This window comes from Zootoca vivipara, chromosome 1 (genome assembly GCF_963506605.1).
Source record: "Zootoca vivipara chromosome 1, rZooViv1.1, whole genome shotgun sequence".
Taxonomy (NCBI): domain Eukaryota; kingdom Metazoa; phylum Chordata; class Lepidosauria; order Squamata; family Lacertidae; genus Zootoca; species Zootoca vivipara.
Window position 1 is genome coordinate 117,202,726 of NC_083276.1, and position 23,542 is coordinate 117,226,267.

Genomic DNA, 23,542 nt, shown 5'->3' on the forward strand with positions numbered 1-23,542 from the left:
CGGTTTTTTGGCAAAAGAATTCCTTTTGTCTGAAAGGTGGAGAGGAGCTGGATTTATCTCCTGCAGAACAAATCCATTGTCTGCTTGCAACAGGATTTATCTGGCTCCAGTTGTTGTTTTTTAATCAAGAGGACATTTATGTAAGTAACAATGTAAATGCAGGGCCAAAAGTGAAACACTTCTGAGCTCTGTCAATTTCCATGGGGGAGAGTTAAGCAGGTGCCTAATTCTGTCCCAGTGAAATCAGTGGGAGTTTTAAGTGTACATCGTATGTAGGAAGCTGCCTTGTGCCGAGTCAGTCCATCGAGTTCATTGTTCTCTACACCGACTGGCAGCAGCTGTCCGAGGCTTCAGACAGGGGTCTCTCCCAGCCCTACCTGCAGAAGTCAGGGATTGAACCCGGAGAGCCTTTGGGTGCAAAGCGAATGCCCCATCACCGACTGAGCTGCCATCCTTCTCAGAACAATATATCACCAACATTTTCCAGGATGCCTTGATTTCAGTGCAGCTTGAATCTTGTTGAAATGCAAGGAGTTCCAACACATTCCTTACTGAAGGGCAGCTGCTCTTTCTGCCCACCTCAGTTCTACTGTACCCTTCAGGAACCAGAAATTTACCCCACCCCCAAGAGTGTGGGGAGTAACTGATGCAAAGGCTGGAGGCAGGTAATCAGTTTCTCAGAGAACCGACAGCCGTTTGTTTGAATGAATGCTGGCTGCTTTTGGTGAGCACACTTAGCCCAATTTCACCATGGGTTAATTCAGGCATCCCCAAACTTCATCCCTCCAGATGTTTTGGACTACAATTTCCATCATCCCTGACCACTGGTCCTCTTAGCTAGGGATCATGGGAGTTGTAGGCCAAAACATCTGGAGGGCTGCAGTTTGGGGATGCCTGGGTTAATTTTTCAAATATACGCTCAGCCTTGGTTTGCTGTTCTTAAAGCGTTTGGGGAAGGTCCCTGTTGAATTGTCAAGCCCGGACCCTGCAAAGGTATTTCATTTTTATTGTTTACTATTTATTTGTATATCGCCCTTCATCCGTGAAAGTCAGGATGGTTTGCAACATAAAGTGGCATCTTGTGCTTTTAGTACCTTTTTAAAGAGTTGAGTCGAAAAGCATCTGTCTTCCTATGTAGCTTCTGTCCTCCCTTTCGTGAAGCAATAGACTCGGTTGTGCTTAATGTTATTATCCATTCTAAGCACATCTAAAAGGCCACAGCTGAACCATATATGTAGAGCACTATCACACCACTTTAAGCAACCCTGCTTCTCCCCAATGAATCCTGGGCACCATAGTTTGAGAAGGATGCTGAGATTTACGGCCGTACCTTGGTTTTCGAACAGCTTAGTTTTGGCTCCTGAACACAGCAAACCCGGAAGTGACTGTTCCGGTTTGCGCTCTATTTTTGGAAGCCGAACGTCCGACAGGAGCTTCCTGCAGCCAATCAGAAGCCGTGCTTTGGTTTCCAAACGTTTTGGAAGCCGAACGGACTTCTGGAACGGATTCCAAGGTACGACCGTATTCCCGTCACAGAGCTGAGTGGTTTAAACATCAGTCCCTCTTCCCAGGGAACTCTGGGAAGAGGGCTGTCCTAACAACTTTCAGCACCCTTAACAAACTGCAGCACCCAGGATTCTGCCCAAGTGCTGTAATAATGCTTTAGATGTATGGTGCAGCTGTGGTCAAAGAGGCAGGAGCCCTCCCCGGGTTTGGATCTGGGAACTCTTAATAACTTCCAGTTGAACAGGCTGGATGGAAGTCTCTTCAGCTTGTCACCAAAACCATGGGCAATGAGGCTGTTGACCTCTGCCAACTCTGAATTCAAAGAGGCAGCCCTGGAGTGATGCTGTTCTTACTTCTCCCTGATTAGAAATGGCAGCCCTGTAGATACCCCAGCCGTTGCTTGTCAGCGTACAAACCCACGTTTGGGAAAGGCAACAACCGAGCGAGTTATAGCCGTACCCCAGAGAGAACCTAATCTTGCTTTTGAAGGCCCATTAGAAGCTGCTACAGTTATATGTAAGAGACCCTTCAACCCCGCAAATAAATGTAATTCAAAGGCCTGACACATCTGCTGACTTCTCTCCCCCCCCCTTCCCACCGCCAGCCCCCCACAAGCCAGCTATAAACTGCTGGGGGCTGCTGTGGTTTCATGATGAAGCCCACACAGCCTAACGGCAGTATAATTTTGATGAAAATGTATGCACATTTTAAATTAGACTTGAGTTCCTTTTTTAAAAAAAATTGCTTGAGGATGTTTTCAGGTATGCATTCATTAGGCTATTTCCCCCCCTGCTGCAACATGTGTTCAGTAAGGGATCTTAGCGATTTCTGTTTCGGTAATGAACTTTGATTATTAGGGTTACTAACTTAATATCGTTTTGTACCAAAACATGTGTCTAGCCTGGGCAAGTCTTCCTTAAGCTCTACCTCTGTCCCTCAAGGCATTTTAAACTGGAGCGTAGTCCAACGTTCACACTGAGAACGTTTGAACATCAAAAGCTGAGCTCATCCATGCCTACTCGGACTGGCAGAGCATCTCGGGAAGATGTATTTCACAGCCGTATGTGGAGCTGTTGGGGATTGAACCCAGGAACTTTGCTCTCCCACTAAGCCAAGATGCTCCCCTTGGGTAGCAGACAAGGAATCCTAAGGATTTTCTGGCTCTGAATTGCACATCCTCTGCCCCAGGTGCTAAAATAACAACGCTTACCTGCACAAATGTCTCTGAGCCAATCCGTTGCAGAAAGGCAAATGTTTGAGCACTTCTCCAGTAAAGCTGTTTTTAAAATAAAAAAAATCTATTTAAAAGGAAGTCTTCTCTTCTTGCTCCCAGGGCATTTTAGGGCTTCTTATAGGTAATAACTAGCACCCTGAATTGCACTCTGAAACAGCTGGCGCAATAAAAGGGGCCGCATGATCCCAGCACCTTGCCCCAGTCGAGATTTTAGCACCTGCATTGCTCATGTATCAAAGCTCCTAAGCGCTTTTCAAAGGCAGCCTCACGTCGCGTGTGATTCTAGTGCAGCCGAACGGTAAGTGATGCATGTAGGACCATGGCCAGGTTTGACCCTACCAGGAATGGGCACCCCCATCGGAACTGGGGAGAAATCGTAATAGAGGTGCTGCAGGGATAGAAAGGGAGGGCTTCCTTTTATCGGAACAGGGCTGTTGGTTTCTGTGGACGGCGTCTTCAAAGCGGCCATATTTCCAGAAGGGGCAGGACGATGTAGCTGATGGAGGTGGAATCACCTAGCTATCTCCCCAATGTGTTTTTGTTTTTAAGAAACAGGGGGAAAGGCAGGCAGGGACTTTATTACTTTCGCAGCATCGTTCCATATATTAGCCAGGTTTAACTTGCCCGCCAACCTTCTATACTTCTCAGGCTGCAAGGAGCGGCCCAGGGCACACAGTTGGCTGTGCGTCCTTTTTTTGTTGAGATGGTGGAGTGATGTGCTAGAAAATCCCCCCCCCCAAGATCCCTAAAAGCAGAGAGCGCTTAATGCACACTTGCCTGAGAGAGTAAGCACAAATTGCTGGAGCTTAGCTGGGAGAAGGGAGTGTGAGCAATCTACGTCAAAGGACAATGTTTTCAGTGTGGGGAAAAGTTTTGGTCCGGGACGCTGTCTGTTTTCAGCAAGAGGAAGCGGGGGTTGGGGGCTGGGCTGAGGCACCTCCCCCCTCCCCCCTTTGTGGCTTGTGCCTCACGGGTGGAATTGGAAAGGGCAAGAGGTCTTCTCTTCCAGGGTCACTTGTGCATTTCCTTCCGCCTCTGGCATGTCAAAAGGTGTTTGCTGTGGGGTCTCAGACTGCATCTCTTCTCTCATAACCTTTGCTGTCAGCTTGAGTTTTTTTTTATTTGTTCCTGGTGGAGACTTTATTTTACATGACGTTAAGGTTAAGCCAGGGAGCTTGAATTGTTCGTACTCCTGATCTGTATGAATAACCTCCATTCAGGATTGAATTTGTCATGTTGCTGCTCCAAAAGGTGTCTGTCATAATTTAGGAACCGTTTTCTGTGTGTGCGAATAGCTGGGTTTGTATCGGGCTTATTATTTGGACATTGTATTTGAATGGGGCCGTTGTTTATAGCACAGCCATGCCAATGCTCTTTGAGTGTCTGCATAGATTCCTTTTTTTAGGGTGTTCCGCCCCTGGGTTTGGAACAAACTTTCCTTGGTCTCCCCTCCTTAATAAACTTCAGTTTCTAAAGCAGTGATAACACCCAAGCTGCTACCATAGCCATTACTACAGTGGGACATCTGTTGGGTGCCAATATTATGCTACAAACTGCACAGAGCCTGAGTCAAGTCATGTTTGTCCAGAGGGACAGGGATGCGGGTGGCGCTGTGGTCTAAACCACTGAGCCTCTTGGGCTTGCCAATTGGAAGGTCGGCGGTTCGAATCCCCGCGACGGGGTGAGCTCCCATTGTTCTGTCCCAGCTCCTGCCAACCTAGCAGTTTGAAAGCACGCCAGTGCAAGTAGATAAATAGGTACTGCTGCGACGGGAAGGTAAATGGTGTTTCCGTGCGCTCTGGTTACCATCACGGTGTCCCGTTGCGCCAGAAGCGGCTTAGTCCTGCTGGCCACATGACCCGGAAAGCTGTCTGTGGACAAACGCTGGCTTCCTTGGCCTTTACCTTGTCCAGAGGGGTTCCAGTTCCACCTTAACAAAATACCTTCACTGATCATCACTTAATATAAGGAATGGAACTCTGGAACAAATGATTCCACAGTTCAGCCACTGATCCAGGATGGAAAGTTTTGGGCTTCCGTATTTAATCCAGTCAAGTCATTGCACAATGAGAATAGCTTACTCTCATGTAATGGAACTTTCCCCCCCTCTCCGTTCCCCCCACCTTACCTAAATCTGCTCCTGAGTGTAGGGAGAACCCCCAGAGCAGATTAGGGGGCTTTACAGGGGGGGGGCAGAACGAAAAAATCCATTTACACAGGAAGAAGTGTTTCTGCTAATGCAAAGGCTTTATTTGTTTATTTAGAAAATCCATAAACATCTCTCTGAATAATAAATTCCCCCAAGCTCCGTATGCAACATGACTAAAACATGCAAGCCAGTTAAAAACAAGTATGCATAAAGCCATCTTTTAAAAAAAGAAAAAGATTTTAAACATCTTTTTTTAAAGTTCAAAAAGTGCATAATCAAATGTGCACTAAACAAGGTGAGATGTAAATAAAAGAGAGAAAAAGAGAAACAGAACCTGCATAGAAAGGAAAATAGGGGGGGGGGACTATACTTTACAATGTTGTTATTGTACTTCACCAGATCTTAACCTATTACAGTATTTGTAAGAATGGATACCAAATACCATTGAATTTGTCCATGGCAAGTCTGTGTTTGTATGCAAATGTTCATATGTTGGGAGTTTGTATAAATTTTCAATCATAAAAGGGAGCCGCATTATTTTTCCAATTCCCCAGTAGCAAAGTTGCATAAAACCATCTTTTAAAAACAAAGGTAAAATCAGTGAAGCTTTTAAAATACAGTAAGTGTAACTAACTTGTGTGTCTGGATAAGCTTGCTGAAATTTAAACCTTTTCATCAAGCATGTAAAAATAAATAAATAGTGAAGGCACACCTGCCTAATGTCAAGTGGCAGGGAGTTCCAGAGCACAGGTGCTGCCACACTGAAGGAATGACTCGTTGCAGATGTGGAACAGGCATTGTGTGGCACTTGTGAATGTGCGAGTTCCACAGACCAAAGTGATCAAGTTGACACATTTAAGGCAATCTTTGAAGTAAAGTGGTCTTTGAAGTAAAGGCCCTTAGCGCCGCTGCCACCTCCTCCCGGGAAAGCGCCCTGCCTCCCTCCGCCCGCCGTACCTGCTGCCCGCCGTATCTCGCCAGCTCGGAGTTATTGGCGATCCGGCAGGAGCAGTGGCGGGGCTCGCCAGGCGGCCCTTGGTGGCAACAGCGGCGTCACCAGAGCCTTAAAAACTTCTGGAGCGGCCATGGCGGGTGAGTTGGTGCCTTTTTTGTGCTTTTTTGCCCATAGGAACGCCTTAATTAAGTTTCAATGCATTCCTATGGGAAACCGCGATTCGCAAGACGAATTTTTCATAAAACGAATTGACCCGTGGAACGAATTAAATTCGTCTTGCGAGGTACCACTGTAAAATAAATATGCTACATTGTGCCTGTCAGGCCATCAACACGGTTCTGAAGCCCCAAAACCCTTCCTCACCCTGAAACTACTGATACAGGTTCCATCAGTCAAAGCTGCATTTTTCTGAAACCCTGTCCCTTTAAAGAGCTTGCTGCTGTTTGTGTGCATGCAAAGAAACCTTTCAACTGCTTTCCACGAAAGGAACTGGGGAAGTTAATTGGACCGTGATTGGCTTCTCCCTGCCTCTCCTTCGAAAATAAAAATGTTTATGAATTGATCTATTTGACTTTCTTTACAGGGTTATTTTGCCAGCCCTGCAGGAACTCTAATTTCTAAAAGATTAAAAACAAAAACAAAATGCAGCCTTGCAAAACAGAATTTCCTGTTTATACAGGCACCACAGTAAACTCTGGTGAACCAATCTCAAATGACTAGTCTGGCCAAATTCAATTTCTTTTCCTTTTTTAATGTGTGTGTGTGTGTGTGTGTGTGTGTGTGTGTGAGTGAGAGAGAGAGAGAGAGAGAGAGAGAGAGAGAGATATTTCTACAAGAAATATCTTTAATGGCTCAATGGACAGATATACACCTTTCAAGTCAGTTTTGCCTTGTTTTTTCTAATGGGAGGGGAAGAGAAAATATTTTGCAAAATGCTTATGCTGTCAGAGTGTGTTATCAGTTACACAGCTCAAACAAACTGCCAACTACAATGCACACACTAGGGCTGGGCGATACATTGTCCAAAACCAAAATTATGTAATTATGTAAATTTCGTAATTTTTGACCTAGCAATATATTGCAAATCATGATGTGTGTGTGTGTGCTTGGCCTGAAAGCAAGATGAGTGCCGCACACCATACTTGCCTTTGGCTGGACTTAGCCATCCAGGGGTCCTTTACCTTTTACCTTTTTAGGCACTGAGACTACCTTGGTTGCCCTTAGGATGACCTATGTCAAGGGAAAGATCGCAGGGATATATGACACTGCCGATAGCCACATGGGGGCATTTTGCGGAGAGATCATGGTTGTGGAGGAAAGGGTTTTAAATTTCTTCTTTTGTGGTGCTGTGCTTGTGAAACAACCCCCCCCCCCCAATTTTGCGGAGCCTATTATTATAATTTTAAAACGAAGTGTCACAGCCAGCATCACATCCAGGTTTAATTTTGGTGAAGGCAGACAAGCCCTTCCGAGTAGGTGGATTGGTCCAACCGTCTGTCCCACGATGACCCCTGCACTTTTCCCCACAAGTGAAGGGTGGTTAGACCTATAGCAGGCCAAGGGAAAGTCTAAACATGTCACTTCCCAGTACGTTTACATGCTTCTGGAGCGAAACTGTCACGTTGAATCGGCCTGTGAAATTTTGAAATGCAGCTTGGTGAATGTCTGAGGTTAAAACGCACAACTTGGGAGAGAGCAGCTCATACAGCAACCTCCTGCGAGGGGATAGGGCTTGTGCTCTTGCTAATGAAATATAAAACAACTTGACAGCTGTTAAATTTGTGTCACACCCAGGCTGGGAAAAAGGTAATATTAATCTGTTTCTGTCTGTATCCCCCCCATATATATATATACAATTTTCAGTAACTGATGTGGTAATGGAGGTGTGCCCATTATTCACTCTTAAACAATGAGTTTCCAGTTTAAATGATGAAGCTCTCCTATTCAAGCCTAAGAGCCCTCTCAGTTATTTACAGTAGCAAAAGCCAGTTTTCATTCAGCTCACCTTTTGCCATCACTCAAAAACATTAAACACTGACAAGCACAACAGCAATTAATGCTCTCTTCCAAAAGCGATGGTGCCTATTTATATTTCTTAGTCACTTTGCTCGCAGAAATGACCCAAAGTGACTTACAATGCAGTATAAACGCTGAAACAGCAAACTCTCCCAATAAAAACTTAAAACGCACATTTATACAAATCAAAGCCTGCTGTTGTGTTGCCACTCTACAGACCTCTTGCGGAGCAGAGAAGGGCCTCAGGTGGTGACTGCAGAGTTTGGACGGTTGGTTCTTGTTGGGAGAGGCTGGCGCGAAGTATCGGGGGCAAAACCTGCCCTTTGAACGGAGCCTGGAAAATAATCGGTAGCCAGTGCGGTCATGCCAGAATTGGTGCTATATGTTTGGGCTGCCCTGTGCCGGTCGACAACCTGACTGCCGGACTCTGCAGCAGCTGCACTTTCCAAGCTCTCTTCAAGGCCAGCCCCACATATTGCAGTGATCCAACCTAGAGGTTGCCAGAACATAGGCAACAGAAGTTAGGCTTTCCCTGTCCAGAGAAGGCCACGGTGGGGCCACCGTTCAAAGCTGATGGAAGTCACAGTGATAGCCGGGCCTTTTCACCCTTGTCTGTTATTCCGCCTTAGTCTTTTGTTCCACGTTAGTGGAGGAAGTCCATTGATGAGCAAGAGTCCAGTGGCTAAGCGGAGGGTCACCCTTGATGACATTGATAGTCTGCCCCTCCGCTCAGCAGCCGTGTACTTGCACAGTGCTGGTTGCCATAGCCGCCCCTCCCCACCTCCTGGGGAAATGCTCTTCCTTCTTTTATCTGTCGTTTTGCCATGGCTGCTGGTGGTTTTGGCTAGTGAGCTGCACTTTTGCTGCCGCTGTGACATCAGCAGCAGCTAGCCAGTCACGTGCCTCTGGCTGTCTGCTCTTTCAGAATGCGCTTTCCTGTGTTAGGCTGCGTGCAAAATTGCAGCAGTGCCCTGCAAACCCCACTACGAATCTGGGCGAGCTGCTCTCCGGCTTTTCACCTACCAGCTTAAAAACCTGCTTATTTGTTCCATACCAAGAAGGAGGAAAGCATGGCACAATAGACACTGTTTATTGTTGTTGCAGTCACTGTTATAAATTTTTACTCGTTGCTTCCCTTGCACGCAGGGGCGGAAGAAGGGGGGGTGCAGTGTGGGCAGGCCGCCCCGGGTGTCACCACTGAGGGGGGGGTGACAAAATGCTGGGAGTGACGCGGTGGCTTGGGCCCCCACAGGCTCCGCGCAGCCCCAGACGGTCCGTCCGCCACCTCCCCCTCAGCTGTAGGGCGGCTGAGTGGGAGGAGACAGGCAGACTCCTTGGAGGCCCCGCGGAGTGTCCTGCCCCAGCTCACCCGCCCCCAGACGCAGGGCACGCACGTCGCCCCGGGCACACGATCGGCATGCTCCGCCACTGCTTGCTCGTGACACAATGTACAAATACCATAGAAATGCTCAAGTCATTTACAACAAACAACCAATAGACTTTTTAAAAATGCATTTATACAAATAAAAAAGGCAGATCAATGTATTCAACTGTCTGTACATTTTGTGATGGTTGACACAGATTTTATACTGCTTTTCAACTTGCTCAAATTACAGGATTGGCTTAGGGGCTGGGGATTTGTCTTCTGAACTAAAACATGCCATATAGAACTAGCTAGGCAGAGGACCATCAGAATAAAAGCAGGAGGCGGAGAGTGGATGTCCCCCACCCCTCCTTGTGATGGCCCACTTTTGAATGCCTTCTCAATATCCATCAATTGCAAAAAATGCAGCAGCTCTGATCCCTAGAATATTAGCTAGCAAAGCAAACCTTAAGTTGCCTAAAGCCGTTGCCCGATACTCAATGTGGATGTGAGTTCTTAAGTGTTGGAAAGATAACGTGTGGATTTTGGGTTTCTTTGCGGGGGGAATCGCTTAACATTGTTTTGTGTTCTGCTCTCGCAGGCAGGAGGTTCTCAGGTCATCTTCACGAATCCCCTGGAGATTGTCAAGATTCGGCTGCAGGTGGCAGGAGAAATCACCACAGGGCCGAAAGTTAGAGCCCTCACCGTTCTAAAGGACTTGGGGATTTTCGGTCTTTACAAGGTGTATATTTTCTCTCTGCATTACACTCGCTCAGATTTGTGGGGGTTTTGTGTGTGTGTGTGTGTGTGTGTGTGTGTGTGTGTGTGTGTGTGTGTAGATCTTTTCAAATTTGAAAACAATCTCTGCCTGCAGGGTAGCCCCATGGTTGAAAATGGAGAGAAATCCACATTTATATTAGTGGCAGTGGGATGTACAAAAACACTCCCTCGCTTTCTTCCACGGGCTTTTATACCGAGCCGTAGGGAGTCATGGTTCCAGGGACCCGCTGGCTTCTGGCACAGATCGTTTCAGTGGGAAGAGGTGGTGTGGGGTGTGTTGCAGAGGGAGAAAAAGTTTCCTCTCCTTTCCCTTTGTGTTTATTATGGCAGCCCACATAGCCTTAGCATTTATTTTGTGTCTCCGCTATCTCTATTGTTACATTCACAGCGGGTCGCTCTCTTTGTCTTAATCACACGGCGGCAGCGCAACAGTAGTGTAGTTTAGCAGAATTCAGATCTTTAAGAAGTTAAGTGATGGGATTTGTCAATAATGAATTCGTTTTGTGAAGGGAGGGGGGGGAATAAAACCCACAACCAACCCAGCAAGACCCATACCGTACTGTACTTTTAGCAGAATGCCAGTAAACAGATACTTTCGCTGCAGGTCTACTTACTTCCATCATTACAGATCAGAGGTAATGGAGCAGAAGCTATTAGTTTTCTTAAACTCGGAAGACTATTTCTTCCAACACCCTTCGCGACGGCAAGAGACTAATACGTAAATTCGGCAGATGCAGGCAGCTGGGCTCCCGAGAAAGTGTTAACGCATTTCTTTGTGGCCTGTGCACAGAATTTGGTTCTGGAGTGGCACCTTCCATCCGGAAGCATAGCTATAGCATTTTCTCAAAGGTGTTTTAATACACAGAGCAAGATTTCACTGCAGTTGAGTGGCTGGTATTTTTCCTTGTAAACCACACGTGTCTTAAAAGAGGGTGTGAGTGGGTTGCTAAAAATGAATCCCAGATTAATTTCAATTGAGCGAATGAATTTAGGAGTCAGGTTATAAATCATTTGGGGATTTAAAGGGGGTGGGGTCACATGGCTTTGATTCCACTGCTACAAGCTGTGCTAATGGACTTGGCCATGGAGCACTGGGTCATAGAATCATAGAATTGTACTGTTGGGACCACGAGGGTCATCTAGTCCAACCCCCCTGCAGTGCAGGAATCTTTTGCCCAATGCGGGACTCGAACCCATGACCCTGAGATTAAGAGTCTCACGCTCTACTGATTTTGCTATCGGTGCTGAGCCTGTTCCAGGGGTGGCAGTAGAGAGGTTGCTACACACTGATGATAGGAGGTATCAATTGGATCATCACAAGTAGACTCTCCTGCCCATAGAATTCAGGACAGACAGTGGCCATAAACGAAGCCCAGAGATGCCTTCTTCCACTGCACACAACAAAGCATTCTGGCTTTGGACCAAAGTGGCGGTTCTCCTTTTTCAGTCTAACAGACGGCCCTGGGTGATTGGTACTTAAGTCTTTGAGCATCTCCAATAGATCTTGCAGCCAAGGACTCATACGGTCTGGGCATCGGGTCTTTTCTTGCTGCTGACTGAGGGTTCTCATCCACGTTCAGCTTCCTTCGCTTGCCCTCATTGTAAAGAGCCCTGCACCCGCAGTTGTAATATTTGTTCACGGAGCCACAATAGCATTTTCTCAGTCAGGATGTTCCTGTTCAGACATGGCAGGTAGAGTGGTAGGGAATGCAAAGCCTGTCTTTTATTTATTGCATTTCCCCTGCTGCCCTCACTTTCACGAACCCAGGTTGGGTCACCCAAGAAAATAAATATATTGAGATATACAAAAATGCAGCCAGTACTTAAAATGTTGCAAACGTTTGGTTAAAAGGGGACATCCTTGGCGAAGCGCCCGTGATTTGGCATCAAATACATCCCCAACAAGGGACGCGGGTGGCGCTGTGGTCTAAACCACTGAGCCTAGGGCTTGCTGATCAGAAGGTCGGCGGTTCGAATCCCCGTGACGGGTGAGCTCCCGTTGCTCGGTCCCAGCTCCTGCCAACCTAGCTGTTCCAAAGCACATCAAAGTGCAAGTAGATAAATAGGTACCGCTCCGGCGGGAAGGTAAACGGCGTTTCCGTGTGCTGCTCTGGTTCACCAGAAGCGGCTTAGTCATGCTGGCCACATGACCCGGAAGCTGTACGCCAGCTCCCTCAGCCAGTAAAGTGAGATGAGAATCGCAACCCCAGAGTCGTCTGTGACTGGACCTAATGGTCAGGGGTCCCTTTACCTTTACACCCCCAACAATACAGCAGCGAAAGTGCTCGACTCGAGCAATCACCAGTAAAAGCCTAGCAAAAGAAACACATTTTTAAATTGCCATTGGAACATAGGCAATTGAGTACCAATTGAATCTCAGGAGGGAATTCCCCAGCCAGGGTGCCACCACCAAAAAGGCCGGATCCCAGGGCATAGCATAATGTACCTACACTATAGACAGACCCACAAGGCGGCTTCAAACCGCTATTGTCCACATCTCAGGGCTGAGGCTGGGGCGTCATCTAGATCTCCTCTTTGCGCCTGGATAGTCCCTGAGCCTTGTGTGTAGAGGCAGGTTGAATTTATCCTGTGTGCCTATAACTTGTTTGCACTTTCCCCCCCTTATTCATGTGACAGGGTGCCAAAGCATGTTTCCTCCGAGACATTCCCTTTTCTGCAATCTATTTTCCTGTGTACGCTCATTGTAAACTGATGCTTGCAGATGAAAATGGCCGCGTGGGAGGATTTAATCTGCTTGCAGCTGGTGCTCTCGCAGGTAACATTTTACAGCGTAATTTGCAGGCAGCTCTCCTTCTCTCACATACCTGTCCCCTTTCCTAGCAATAGTTAATATTCATCAGAGCCAAGGATAGGAAGTTAATACACTATTGTATCTAGCTTAATCTAAATTTGATCACTTTTATCCTTGGTGGGAGGTAGTGTAATTTTGATGAGAGCTAATTACATTTGCATAATGTGGATAAACAGCTTAATGCAGCTCAGCAACTTGTAGTCAAATTTGTACTGTTGGCCTCAATAGGGGAGTTGCGATTGTTTCAAAGCTCTCAATCTGGGAGGCTTGGTGTTTAAAATCTCAAGGAAACATACAGAGGCGAGCTTTAAAAAATTATCTAGTCTGGTTTTCCTACATTTGGGAAGGAGCTGACATCATATATAGAACAATGTGTTTTAGGAGGTTGAAATTCAATATTATTTTTGGAGAGCCAAATTTCACTTTATCTGCAACTTGTTTGAAGGAGAAGCCATTAAAATAGTTCACAGAAGCATTTATTTGAAGCAGAAAGCAATTTTATGGCACAGTCCTTCTTTCCTGTGTCAGCAAAGCCCATGGGTGGAAAGGCGTTTGTTCATAGATTTCTGCTAAGGCCTCTGGTCCCCATCCCACTGCTGGATCTGTCAGGCCTGTTGCCATTCAGACAGGCACAATACATGGTGTCCGGTCATTGCTGATTATGTGACTGTGTGTATTATTTACCAGCTTCACGCTTTATGCCAGAGTACATTTTGCCACATGGGTATTTGAAGCCCTAAACATCTCCACCCACATCGTTAAGCCTGGACACTGAGATCCAGCTCCGAGGGCCTTCTGGCAGTTCCCTCCCTGCACGAAGTGAGGTTACAGGGAACCAGGCAGAGGGCCTTCTCGGTAGTGGCGCCCACCCTGTGGAATGCCCTCCCATCAGATGCCAAGGAAATAAACAACTATCTGACTTTTAGAAGACATCTAAAAGCAGCCCTGTATCAGGAAGTTTTTAATGTTTGATGTTTTACTGTGTTTCATTTTTTTAATTTGTTGAAAGACGCCCAGAGTGGCTGGGACAACGCAGTCAGATGGGTGGCATGTAAATGATAAACTCTTATATTAAATGTACTCTGGCATAAAGTGTTAAGCTGCACACGAGGAAAGGAGCTGCTGCTGTTGGCTTTTGGTTTTGTTACAAATGCGACTTCAGCCGTTCTTCGAAAACTTGAGTGTTTGTATTTGTATTCGTTAGAAATGTTTCTGCCTGTCTCTGTTTGCGTTAAACTAAACACTCATTTCTCCTGAAAAGGTGTGCCTGCTGCTTCCTTGGTGACCCCTGCTGATGTCATCAAGACGAGACTGCAAGTGGCGGCTCGCGCTGGTCAAACGACATACAATGGAGTTATTGACTGCTTTGGAAAGATACTTCGAGAAGAAGGCCCCGCAGCTTTCTGGAAAGGAACCGCAGGTATGGAAAAGGGGTGGGGGTGTATGGGTAAATTTGTAACTTCTGTTTTAATTTATAGATGACTAGAGAGTCCCAAGGCTCGTAACCATTCAGTTTAATAAAATTAATTACCTGCTCAATAAAGATTGTGCTTATTCTGTTCAACAGCACGAGTGTTCAGATCTTCACCCCAGTTTGGCGTCACTCTAGTGACCTATGAACTTTTGCAGCGCTGGCTCTATGTTGATTTTGGAGGCATGTAAGTACAGTTTACCATCCTCTAAACCAAACACAGGGAACCTGTGGCCCTTGATACATAGGCAGGGATGATGGAAGTTGGGGTCCAACAACATCTGGAGAACCACAAGTTCCCACATCCCTTCTTGGTTGGTGAAAAATGGCCTGGTACATTTAGATTAAATTGTGTTTCTAAATATAAACAGGAGAGTACAGCAACCTAGAATATAATCTTTACTCTTCAACACTCCGGTTTTCATTACTGTACTGGTCTTAGCATAAGGCTGAGACACTGTGACACAGAACAGACAGGTGATACGCTACAAGAAATATAGGGAATCTGTGGGCATCCATATGTTGTTATTGTTGGACTCCATCTCAGCCCCAGCCAGCATAGTCAATGGTCAGGGATAGTGGAGAGGTGTCTGCACCATCCAGCAGTTCCTCAGCTTTTCTCCCTTCAAGCTTAGAATTTCTGCATTTTTAAACTTAAGAGTCAAAATCCAAGTCAAAGCTTATGACCAATTTACTGCCCTTGGCTGGTGGCATTCAAGGTATATACGATGAATCCTAGGAGAACCCTATGGTGTCAGCTGTTAACAAGATTCAGGCCTTGGTTGATGTAAGCCACCATGCAAAAAGGTGTTTCATGGGGAGAGAAAAAGCTCAGTAAACAACACCTGACCCAGTCCTAGCTATTTCAGATCTGCATATGCATTCCCTAACGAGTGATCTGTTGGATCAGCTCTAAGTACCTGGTCTAGATTCATACCCAGCCATGCTTAACACCAGGCATCTCCAAACTTTGGCCCTCCAGATGTTTTGGACATCTGTTTTGTTCCCATCTTCCCCGACCACTGGTAGGGATCATGGGAGTTATAGGCCAAAACAACTGGAGGGCCGCAGTTTGGGGATGCCTGCTCAACACTGTTAAAAACTGACATAAAGATTCATGTTACAGGTAGGTAGCCGTGTTGGTCTGAGTCGAAGCAAAATTAAAAAATTCCTTCAGTAGCACCTTAAAGACCAACTAAGTTTATATTTTGGTATGAGCTTTCGTGTGCATGCACACTTCTTCAGATTCATGGATGGGCTGAGATCATGAGTGTAATGCTTCAAGCATGGGCAGGGAACCTGTATGGGCTGGTGGTCCAAATTTTATCCGCCCATGGGCTAACTTTGACAGGTGGATGGAGCCATCTGTCATAGATGCTTTGGCTGAGATTCCTGCATTGGAGGGGGTTGGATTAGATCAGGCATCCCCAAACTTCGGCCCTCCAGATGTTTTGGACTACAATTCCCATCATCCCTGACCACTGGTCCTGTTAGCTAGGGATCATGGGAGTTGTAGGCCAAAACATCTGGAGGGCCGCAGTTTGGGGATGCCTGGATTAGATGACCCTTGGTGTCCCCTTCCAACTCTATGATTCTGTGCCAGGTGACTGGGGTGTGGGTGGTTTCACCTAGGGCAGAACTGAAACACCTTCCACAGTGTTTATGGGGAAATTGCCTTACAGGCCATATTGGACTCCCAGGTGGGTCAAGATTGCCCTGCAGGTTTCCCACCCCTGCCTTAAAGAAATAGCGTTATGCTGATGAAGCCTGAAGTCTGCTAATTTTCTCTTTGCCTCCTTACCAGCAAACCCTCCGGCTCAGAACCTACACCCAAGTCTCGAATCTCCGGCCTTCCTCCTGCCAATCCCGACCACATAGGTGGATATCGACTTGCAACAGCTACTTTTGCTGGGATAGAGAACAAATTTGGCCTCTCTCTTCCAAAGTTTAAATCAGGTGCTGTTTCAGTGCAGCCCAAAGCAGCCGCTCCCTCCTGAGCCGTCCTCATGAGCCAGATAAAAAGTAGTGCCATGGACAGAGAGCTACAGCCGTGGCTCTGCTCCTCTAGTCAGCTGCATGATGCTCTAGCTGAATGGAGCACTGACATCGAATCACTCCTTTCTATCCAAAACAAAGTAAATCATTTGCACACGGGAGACCGATTCAAGCTTTAAGTTCTATGCGTAGAATAAGTAACTAGGGCTTGGCTTAGCACAGCTTGCACTCCATGTTACTGTACATATTGTACAACTTTGTACAGAGACATTATCATGGCATTGAAATGCAACTGCATTTGTAGAAAGAGGTGTTGCGGTTCTAAATAGTTTGAAATGTACAGAATGTTTTGGAAAGTGTTTTATTAAAAATCATGTGACAATAAAATTTATTAAAACCAGAATGACAGGATTCTTTTTGTGTTCTAAGCTAAATTACTCAGTAGGAAGCAAACAGATTAAGTTACCCTTTTGGACAACCTTGCTATATAGTCCGCAAAGCAGCAAGAGGTGAAGAAATGCAAAAAGATGAAAAGGTTTGCTGGTCTCCCCCAGCAACTGGTATTCAGGATACAGGCTTTGATGGAGGAGGCAGAGCATAGCCATCATGGCTAGGAGCTAGGATAGTCCTCTCTTCCATGAATTTGCCAATCCTCTTTTAAAACCATTTAATTTGGTGGCCATCACTGCCTCATGTGGGAGTGAGTTCCCCAGTTTTAACTACTGTCATTTATTGCCCACCTTTTCTCCAAGAAGTCCCATCTGCTACACCCTTTCTGCATAGGGGAATCATTCCATCCCCTCAAACATGTTGGTTGCCCTTTTCTGAAGCTTTTCCTAACTTTTCCCAAAATCCTTTCGAGGTGAGGTGAGGAGACCAGAGCCGTACACATTACTCTAATGCATTTGCACCATAATGCCTTATAACAGCATTATGATGAGCACTCCCCCCCCCCCAGTCTCTTTCCTAGCATGGGATTTGCCTTTCACAGCTGCTGCACACTGAGTTGATGGCTTCATTCAGCTATCTGCTATCACTCCCAAGGTCTCTTTCTGGCCCATCCCCACCAGTTCAGACTCCATGTGACCTTAAGATTATTTTGCCCCAGAATGCATCACTTTCCACCTGTTTACACTGAATTGCATTTGCCATTTTACCACCCATTCACTCAGTTTGAAGAGGCCATTTGCAGCTCTTCACACACCCTTTTTGTTTTAATGAACCTGGAACAATTAAGTACCATCAGCAAACCTGGCCCCCTCACTGCTCACCCCTACCGCTACATCATTTATGTATAAGTTTAAAAGCACAGGTCCCAATATCAATCCTTGGGGAATGCCACTTTCGATATCTCTCTGTCCGAAGAACTCAGTTTATCTGCTTCTTGCTACTTAACCAACTCCTCATCCACAAAAGGACCTCTCCTTTTAATACATGACTGCTAAGCTCACTCAGGAAGTACTTTGGTCAAAAGCTTTTTAAAAGTCCAAGTACACTGTGTCAATCAGATCCCCTCCACCCATGCTTGTTGACAGTCAAAGCACTCTCAATAGGTTAAAGAGACAGGATTTGTCCTAGCAGAAGTCATGCTGGCTCTGTTGCAGCAAGGCTTGTTCTTCTATAAAACAGGAGAAAAAGTAGTGATCATTCTACAATAATCATACAGCCTTTAATGTAATGTCACAATAGAAAAACCACCCCTTTGGTAGAATAACCAAGAATTTAATATAGTATTAGAATTGGTAATTGGATTTTCTGAGTAGTATTCATCAGTAGAAACAGCATGCTTTTTTTAACCTATGGGAGTAAAAAAACAACTAAAAATAATCCAGAATCCTTAAAAAATAGCTTCAAGCCTATAGGAAGATATTTCAGAAACAATAAATTAAAAATGTATTAATTATTGCATAGGAGAGAAACTGATGTGCAAAAAATAAATCAAATAATGTGGAAATTTACACTGATCTTATGTGATGGTAAGATAATACTGCACCTACTACATAAAAAATGGACAAGTTGCTTTTGAAAGTATGAATTGCCTCATGCACATTCTTTTTGCTTTGGTTTAAAGAACTGTTACATGAGCGATATCAAGTAAACTGAAGAATTACAAAATAAATCCCAAATCCATTTTTATTATAGGCACAAGATACTTTTTTTAAAAAAGAAATTGAGTTTGTAGGTTAATTATTTTCCTGCAGCCCTCACCCCTGCATAAACCTCTGAAAATGCCAACTCTTGAAAAACAAGTCTTTAAACAGATGCTTGTGAGAAAAGAGGCCATGTAATGTTTATTTATAAAGAATTCTTACCCTACTGCAGAAATGTAGCAAACAAAAAAATCCAAAGTACTTAGCAGGTATTTTAGAAAGTTTCCATTACAAAAAAGGGTTTACAATTTTTTTTTAGTCATATACATGACCTACCACTGTAGCCTGGAGCCTATTATATAATAATTAGGATAAAGGTTACTGTGTACAGATGCATGCACAAATCTAAGACATTACAAAACTATAGCCATAACACTTTCCCACTGCCCCAGAGATTGATGTCCACAGCATAGCCTGTCAGTTTGATTGGGGAAAGCTCTTGTTCAGAAACTTACAGAACTTAAATTGCTCTGAAATAGTTATATGCCATTGAAAGTTGAACTTTAAATATTCAACGTGGTTAGTGTTTCAGTAGAACATACACCTTGCCAAGTCAGGGTAAATAATAAATTATATCTATCAGATTAAGGGCGGTGATTCAGGGATTAAAAAGCAACTTTTCAAGATCAATTTCACTGATCTTTATATACTTGTCGACTCCACAGTTTACTCCACATTTTAAATTTCAAGTTCAGTCGCATACTTAACACATGCTACTATTCTGAAGCCCTCTATAACCAATCCCCAAATTCACAGCAAGACCCCCCACTTCAACAACCTAGGAAGGAATTCGGGTTGCTGCCTCTTCTTCCGCATCAGCTCTGTTGGCATTAATTTCTGCTAAAGTTCGACCAAAACGTGTCCATTCATCATTTCGGGGAACCGCAATTTGCTGTGGAGAAATAGTTATATAGGAACATCAGTGGACGTATGAAAATTGAACTCATAGCTTGAATCCAAAGGATTGTGAGCAGGAGCAGATGCCCTTGTTCAAGCACTAGACTTTTCATAGTGCAGCACCTGAATGCAACAGGGGTTCTATTAAAGTGTGAGAAACATGGTGAAAAAGGAAAATATAGGCTGTAGCTTATTAACTGCAGTGGGCTGTAAAATGGTCTTAAGAAATTGTACAAGTGAAGGAATTTCTCTGGAATTGGGGTCACACTTCGAATGCAACACTCTTCTGCTAGGTCAGAAATAATCTGTGTAGCAGCACTAAGAACTATCTGCTACTACCAGGTTTGGGGAAGTGGGTCTGACCACTGGGCCAAATCTTTGCACCCCTTACCTCTTGCAGGCCAATTTGACAAGGCCACCCACCAATCACCTGTCACAATGGCATCAAGTGGCTTTTTGCCTTCATGGTTTGAAATCAAACCATGCGGGCAAATGCACAACCACAAAAACTCTTTGCAAAGCCCAAACATCAGCTGATGGTCAGGATCTTGTGAGAAGGTTTAAAAGGGCATTGCAAAACCCATCAATCATCCGATAATTGGGTCTTTGAATGCCGTTTGCAAAGGGCAGCGCTTGCAAATGCCTTCTGGCTGACCCGGGTCTTTGTCTGCCCTACACTTGATGTCAGATGGACATGATGTCAGATATAGAGGGGGCGTGGCTTGGCCAAAATAGTCTTGGGGTCCCAACAGGAAAGCCTGGAGGGCAAGTCAGAGGTTGTCTACACCTGTGTTAGTGGAAGGGCATCTTTGGATCCAAGCCATTGTGCTACCCTGATTCACAAGAGCACCAACTTGTCCAAACCTTTGGCCTACTGATTATTGCCATCTGGCCCTCCACCAAACATCTGCTTAACCCCAAAGAGAAGTATGGATGAGCAGCCCTCCCTGGCAATAGGGACTGGCGAAAGACCGTTGGGGTGAGGGGTTGAAGCCCCCCACCCCGTAACAAAACTAGACACATCCAGAATTCTTACTACTACATAAAAAATATTTGAATTGCTGAAATCTTAATGTTGTATCTTTGTATGCGGAAACTTAAATACACACTGTCATCTGCAGTGATAGAGTTATGGACAACCAACCCAAATAAGTGCCTTTTATTATTGGACTGAAGTAAAATAATAGAAGACATCATTTTTACTTTGGAAGCACTTGAAAGTCACCTACCTCTCCCACATCGTAAATTATTATTTGTCCTTCTGAATCTCCAACAGCAATCTCACGTCCTGAATTTGTCCATCGCACACGGTTTAGGGCAGGATTACCTTCCACAGTAATGCTTGCTGTTGGCACCTATACCAGTTTCAAAAACATACCATGTTTCAACTGGACTTATAGTATCTTCCGAACTTTCTTAACCTTCATCACAAATATTAAGACGGCAATACAGACACTGAAGTGTGCCGGCTGTTCCTTATGCCGCAAGAACAAAATACTGTATGAAGGAACATATTATACCTTTCAAAAGTTTTAAAATTTACGTGATGCAGATGTGAACATTCAGAAGAGGAATGTTGGTAATGATAGGAATTAGAGCTCCAAGCCTTTAAAGATGACAGCTTCAACTTACTGTGTCCCTCCTTTGGATAAAACCTTGTCTATGTGTGTTGAATGTGAAGTATATGGGCAAAAATTACTTTAATATAGCCAATCATCACCTATATATCATACATCAGTTAAGTGTGGTGGGTTCCCCGCACAAAAGTAATATTAAAGCAGTACTTGAATCACTCAGTGGTAGCATCATGTTTGGGTTTTGTACAGTGCCCAACACAGTGTTGGTGCTACATTATTATGCTGTTGTAAGAGCACTAACAACTCAGTGGGTAGATTCATGAAGCAATAGTGAGAGGTTTTTCAACCGTCTTATGATGTCATGATGAGCGATGCACAAAGAACCTGTCTTCACTCAGGAAATAAGATAAATCGGAGTACAATAAATGCAAGAAGCTGATCTTAGCCAGTGTCCCGGTAAGTACAAATAAGAGATGGCACATCAATTTAAGTGCATCCCTTTTCTTGTCATTTACAATGATCTCTGACCTCACAGAATATGGGCCTGATGTACTCCAAGTGTGGTGGCCAAGGGAAAGGATTCTGCATACACTGAGCAGGATTCTCCTAACCAGTCTTGTAAAAAGAAGCCATGTGCAAGGACTTCTACTTGCGCAATGGGGCTTCCCCCTCCTCTCCCTCCCCAAATTGGCTCCGTTGGAGTCAGAGAACCCCAAGGACATCATATTGGGGGTGGAGAGAGAAGGCATTGTTCTGTTTGCACAAATGGAGCCATTGTAATTCTACCCACTGTTTTGTTATTTGGGGTAAATAGGATGGGAAGGCAAAATAACTTAAAAATGTATGTACAAAAGGATGGGCTGCAGTTACTAAAAGATCACAAGTTTGTTTTAAGGCTGGCAAACTTATTTTCAGCTTTGGAATACCCAATATAATCTTAGCCTACCTCAGTATCATTGTTGAGATTCCATAGGTCAAGCCTTCCCATTCCATCCACACATGCAAAGAGGGCAGGGTGGGTGGGTGACCACATCACATCGTAAACATAGTCTGAGTTGTCTTCAAATGAGTACAGAGGCTTGTTGTTCTGAAAGAAAAGAAAAACACACACATTGATGTATTTCATGATTCAGAAAACAAAAGCTCACAAGGTAAACTAGACAAAGTATATAAACATCTCTCGTCCACATTGTTGGCAACTAATGTAGCAGGGTGGTTAATTTTGAACAAAGCAATGAAAAGGTTTGCCAGAGAACCTTTTCCCACAATAAATAATAATATTGTAGCCAAGTAAAATGAAAATGACCTAGTTTTACCTCTGCAAATATTGCCATCAGGTAGAAAGAATGTAGTCTAACATAGGACTTTAAACCCTTCAATTAAAGCAGACCGGATCCATTTCTAAGCAGCCTCAGATTTCCATGAAGCTAGCATCTATCAGTGTTACAAAGATTGTAATTCTCAAATGTTAAGGACTAATTGCAATTAACTGCTGATGATAGGATTATATGAACTGTGTGCTTCTGAAACCGCAATGTAATATAATTTAGTATTTCTTTGCTTAGCACATTTTCATCTATGCAAGAAACAAATATATATATTCTTAATTAAGAAGAGTATTTGATGATCAGAAATATGACATGCCAAAGTTCAATAGAGCCATGGAGAACCTCAGCAAGAAGTTGTAGGAGATGGTGGGAAGATCCATGTTCATATGAATTACGTCAGCCCAATATGAACAAGATTTTTTTTTAAAAAAGGATGAATGAATTTATGTCTAAATGTATTACAGGAGAGATACTGAAAACAGATATTCCATTGTCAACAGAACTAATGTGGTCCCACATTACTATTTACAAGATGGTTGTTTAAATAGGCCAACAGGTGGGACTATGGCTTACATTGTTTCCTCAATAAATTGAGACAATTAGACATCTCAAGTTCAGATACCTTAGTGGTCCAAAGCTTTACAGTCCAGTCAAAAGAAGAAGTGACAAAAAGATGAGAAAAGTCTAGAGGTCCAACCGCTGCATGGCAATTGATCCCTGTGATAGGTCCTTGGTGACCTTCAAACATCTCGCTGATTCCAGCTTTGCTGTTGCAAGAGACACACACACGGGAATGAATTTTCTTACGAACAAGAACAACAAAATCATAAATAATTTGAGATACATTTTTAAAACAATAGGGATACATTTCAAAACAATCAATACAGTAGAACCTCGGTTTTCGAGCACCTCAGAAGTCGAATGTTTTGGCTTTTGAATGCTGAAAACCCGGAAGTAACTGGTTTGCTTTTCGAATGATTTTCAGAAGCCGAACGTGCCACGTGGCTTCCGTTTTGAGTTTCCTTATTGTATTGAGGCTTCCGCTTTCAGTTTTCAAGTGTTTCAGAAGTCAATTGGTCTTCCAGAACGGATTACGTTCGTAAACCACGGTTCCACTGTACACTACTAATAGTCATAAGAACACAGGAAGAGCACGAGAGCATTCTCCCTTCCTGTGGCTTCCAGCAACTGGCCTTCAGAAGGATACTGCCTTCAACTGTGAAGGCAGCGCACAGCCGTCATGCTCAGTAGTCACTGACAGCCTTCTCCATGAATATGTCTAATTCTCTTTTAAAGCCATTCATTCTAG

The 23,542-nt window shown here is 44.5% G+C and overlaps 2 protein-coding genes across 3 annotated transcripts in view; one reads left to right on the forward strand and one right to left on the reverse strand.

The window, feature by feature from the left end:
• Nucleotides 1-16,684, forward strand: part of SLC25A12 (solute carrier family 25 member 12) — a 53,145-nt gene extending 36,461 nt beyond the window's left edge. Inside the window, exons 14-18 of the mRNA XM_035135350.2 lie at nucleotides 9,825-9,965; nucleotides 12,641-12,779; nucleotides 14,077-14,235; nucleotides 14,383-14,473; nucleotides 16,091-16,684. Coding sequence (XP_034991241.1) covers nucleotides 9,825-9,965; nucleotides 12,641-12,779; nucleotides 14,077-14,235; nucleotides 14,383-14,473; nucleotides 16,091-16,283 — 723 coding nt within the window. The 3' untranslated portion in view covers nucleotides 16,284-16,684. The remainder of the gene's footprint in view (nucleotides 1-9,824; nucleotides 9,966-12,640; nucleotides 12,780-14,076; nucleotides 14,236-14,382; nucleotides 14,474-16,090) is intronic.
• Nucleotides 16,685-18,546: 1,862 nt separating this feature from the next.
• Nucleotides 18,547-23,542, reverse strand: part of DYNC1I2 (dynein cytoplasmic 1 intermediate chain 2) — a 37,421-nt gene continuing 32,425 nt past the window's right edge. For both annotated transcript variants that reach the window (XM_035135371.2, XM_035135390.2), the window contains 4 exons: nucleotides 22,856-23,000; nucleotides 21,852-21,992; nucleotides 20,558-20,683; nucleotides 18,547-19,323 (listed from right to left, as the gene is read on the reverse strand). In XM_035135371.2, the coding sequence (XP_034991262.1) occupies nucleotides 19,210-19,323; nucleotides 20,558-20,683; nucleotides 21,852-21,992; nucleotides 22,856-23,000 (526 nt within the window). In that variant the 3' untranslated portion in view covers nucleotides 18,547-19,209. The remainder of the gene's footprint in view (nucleotides 19,324-20,557; nucleotides 20,684-21,851; nucleotides 21,993-22,855; nucleotides 23,001-23,542) is intronic.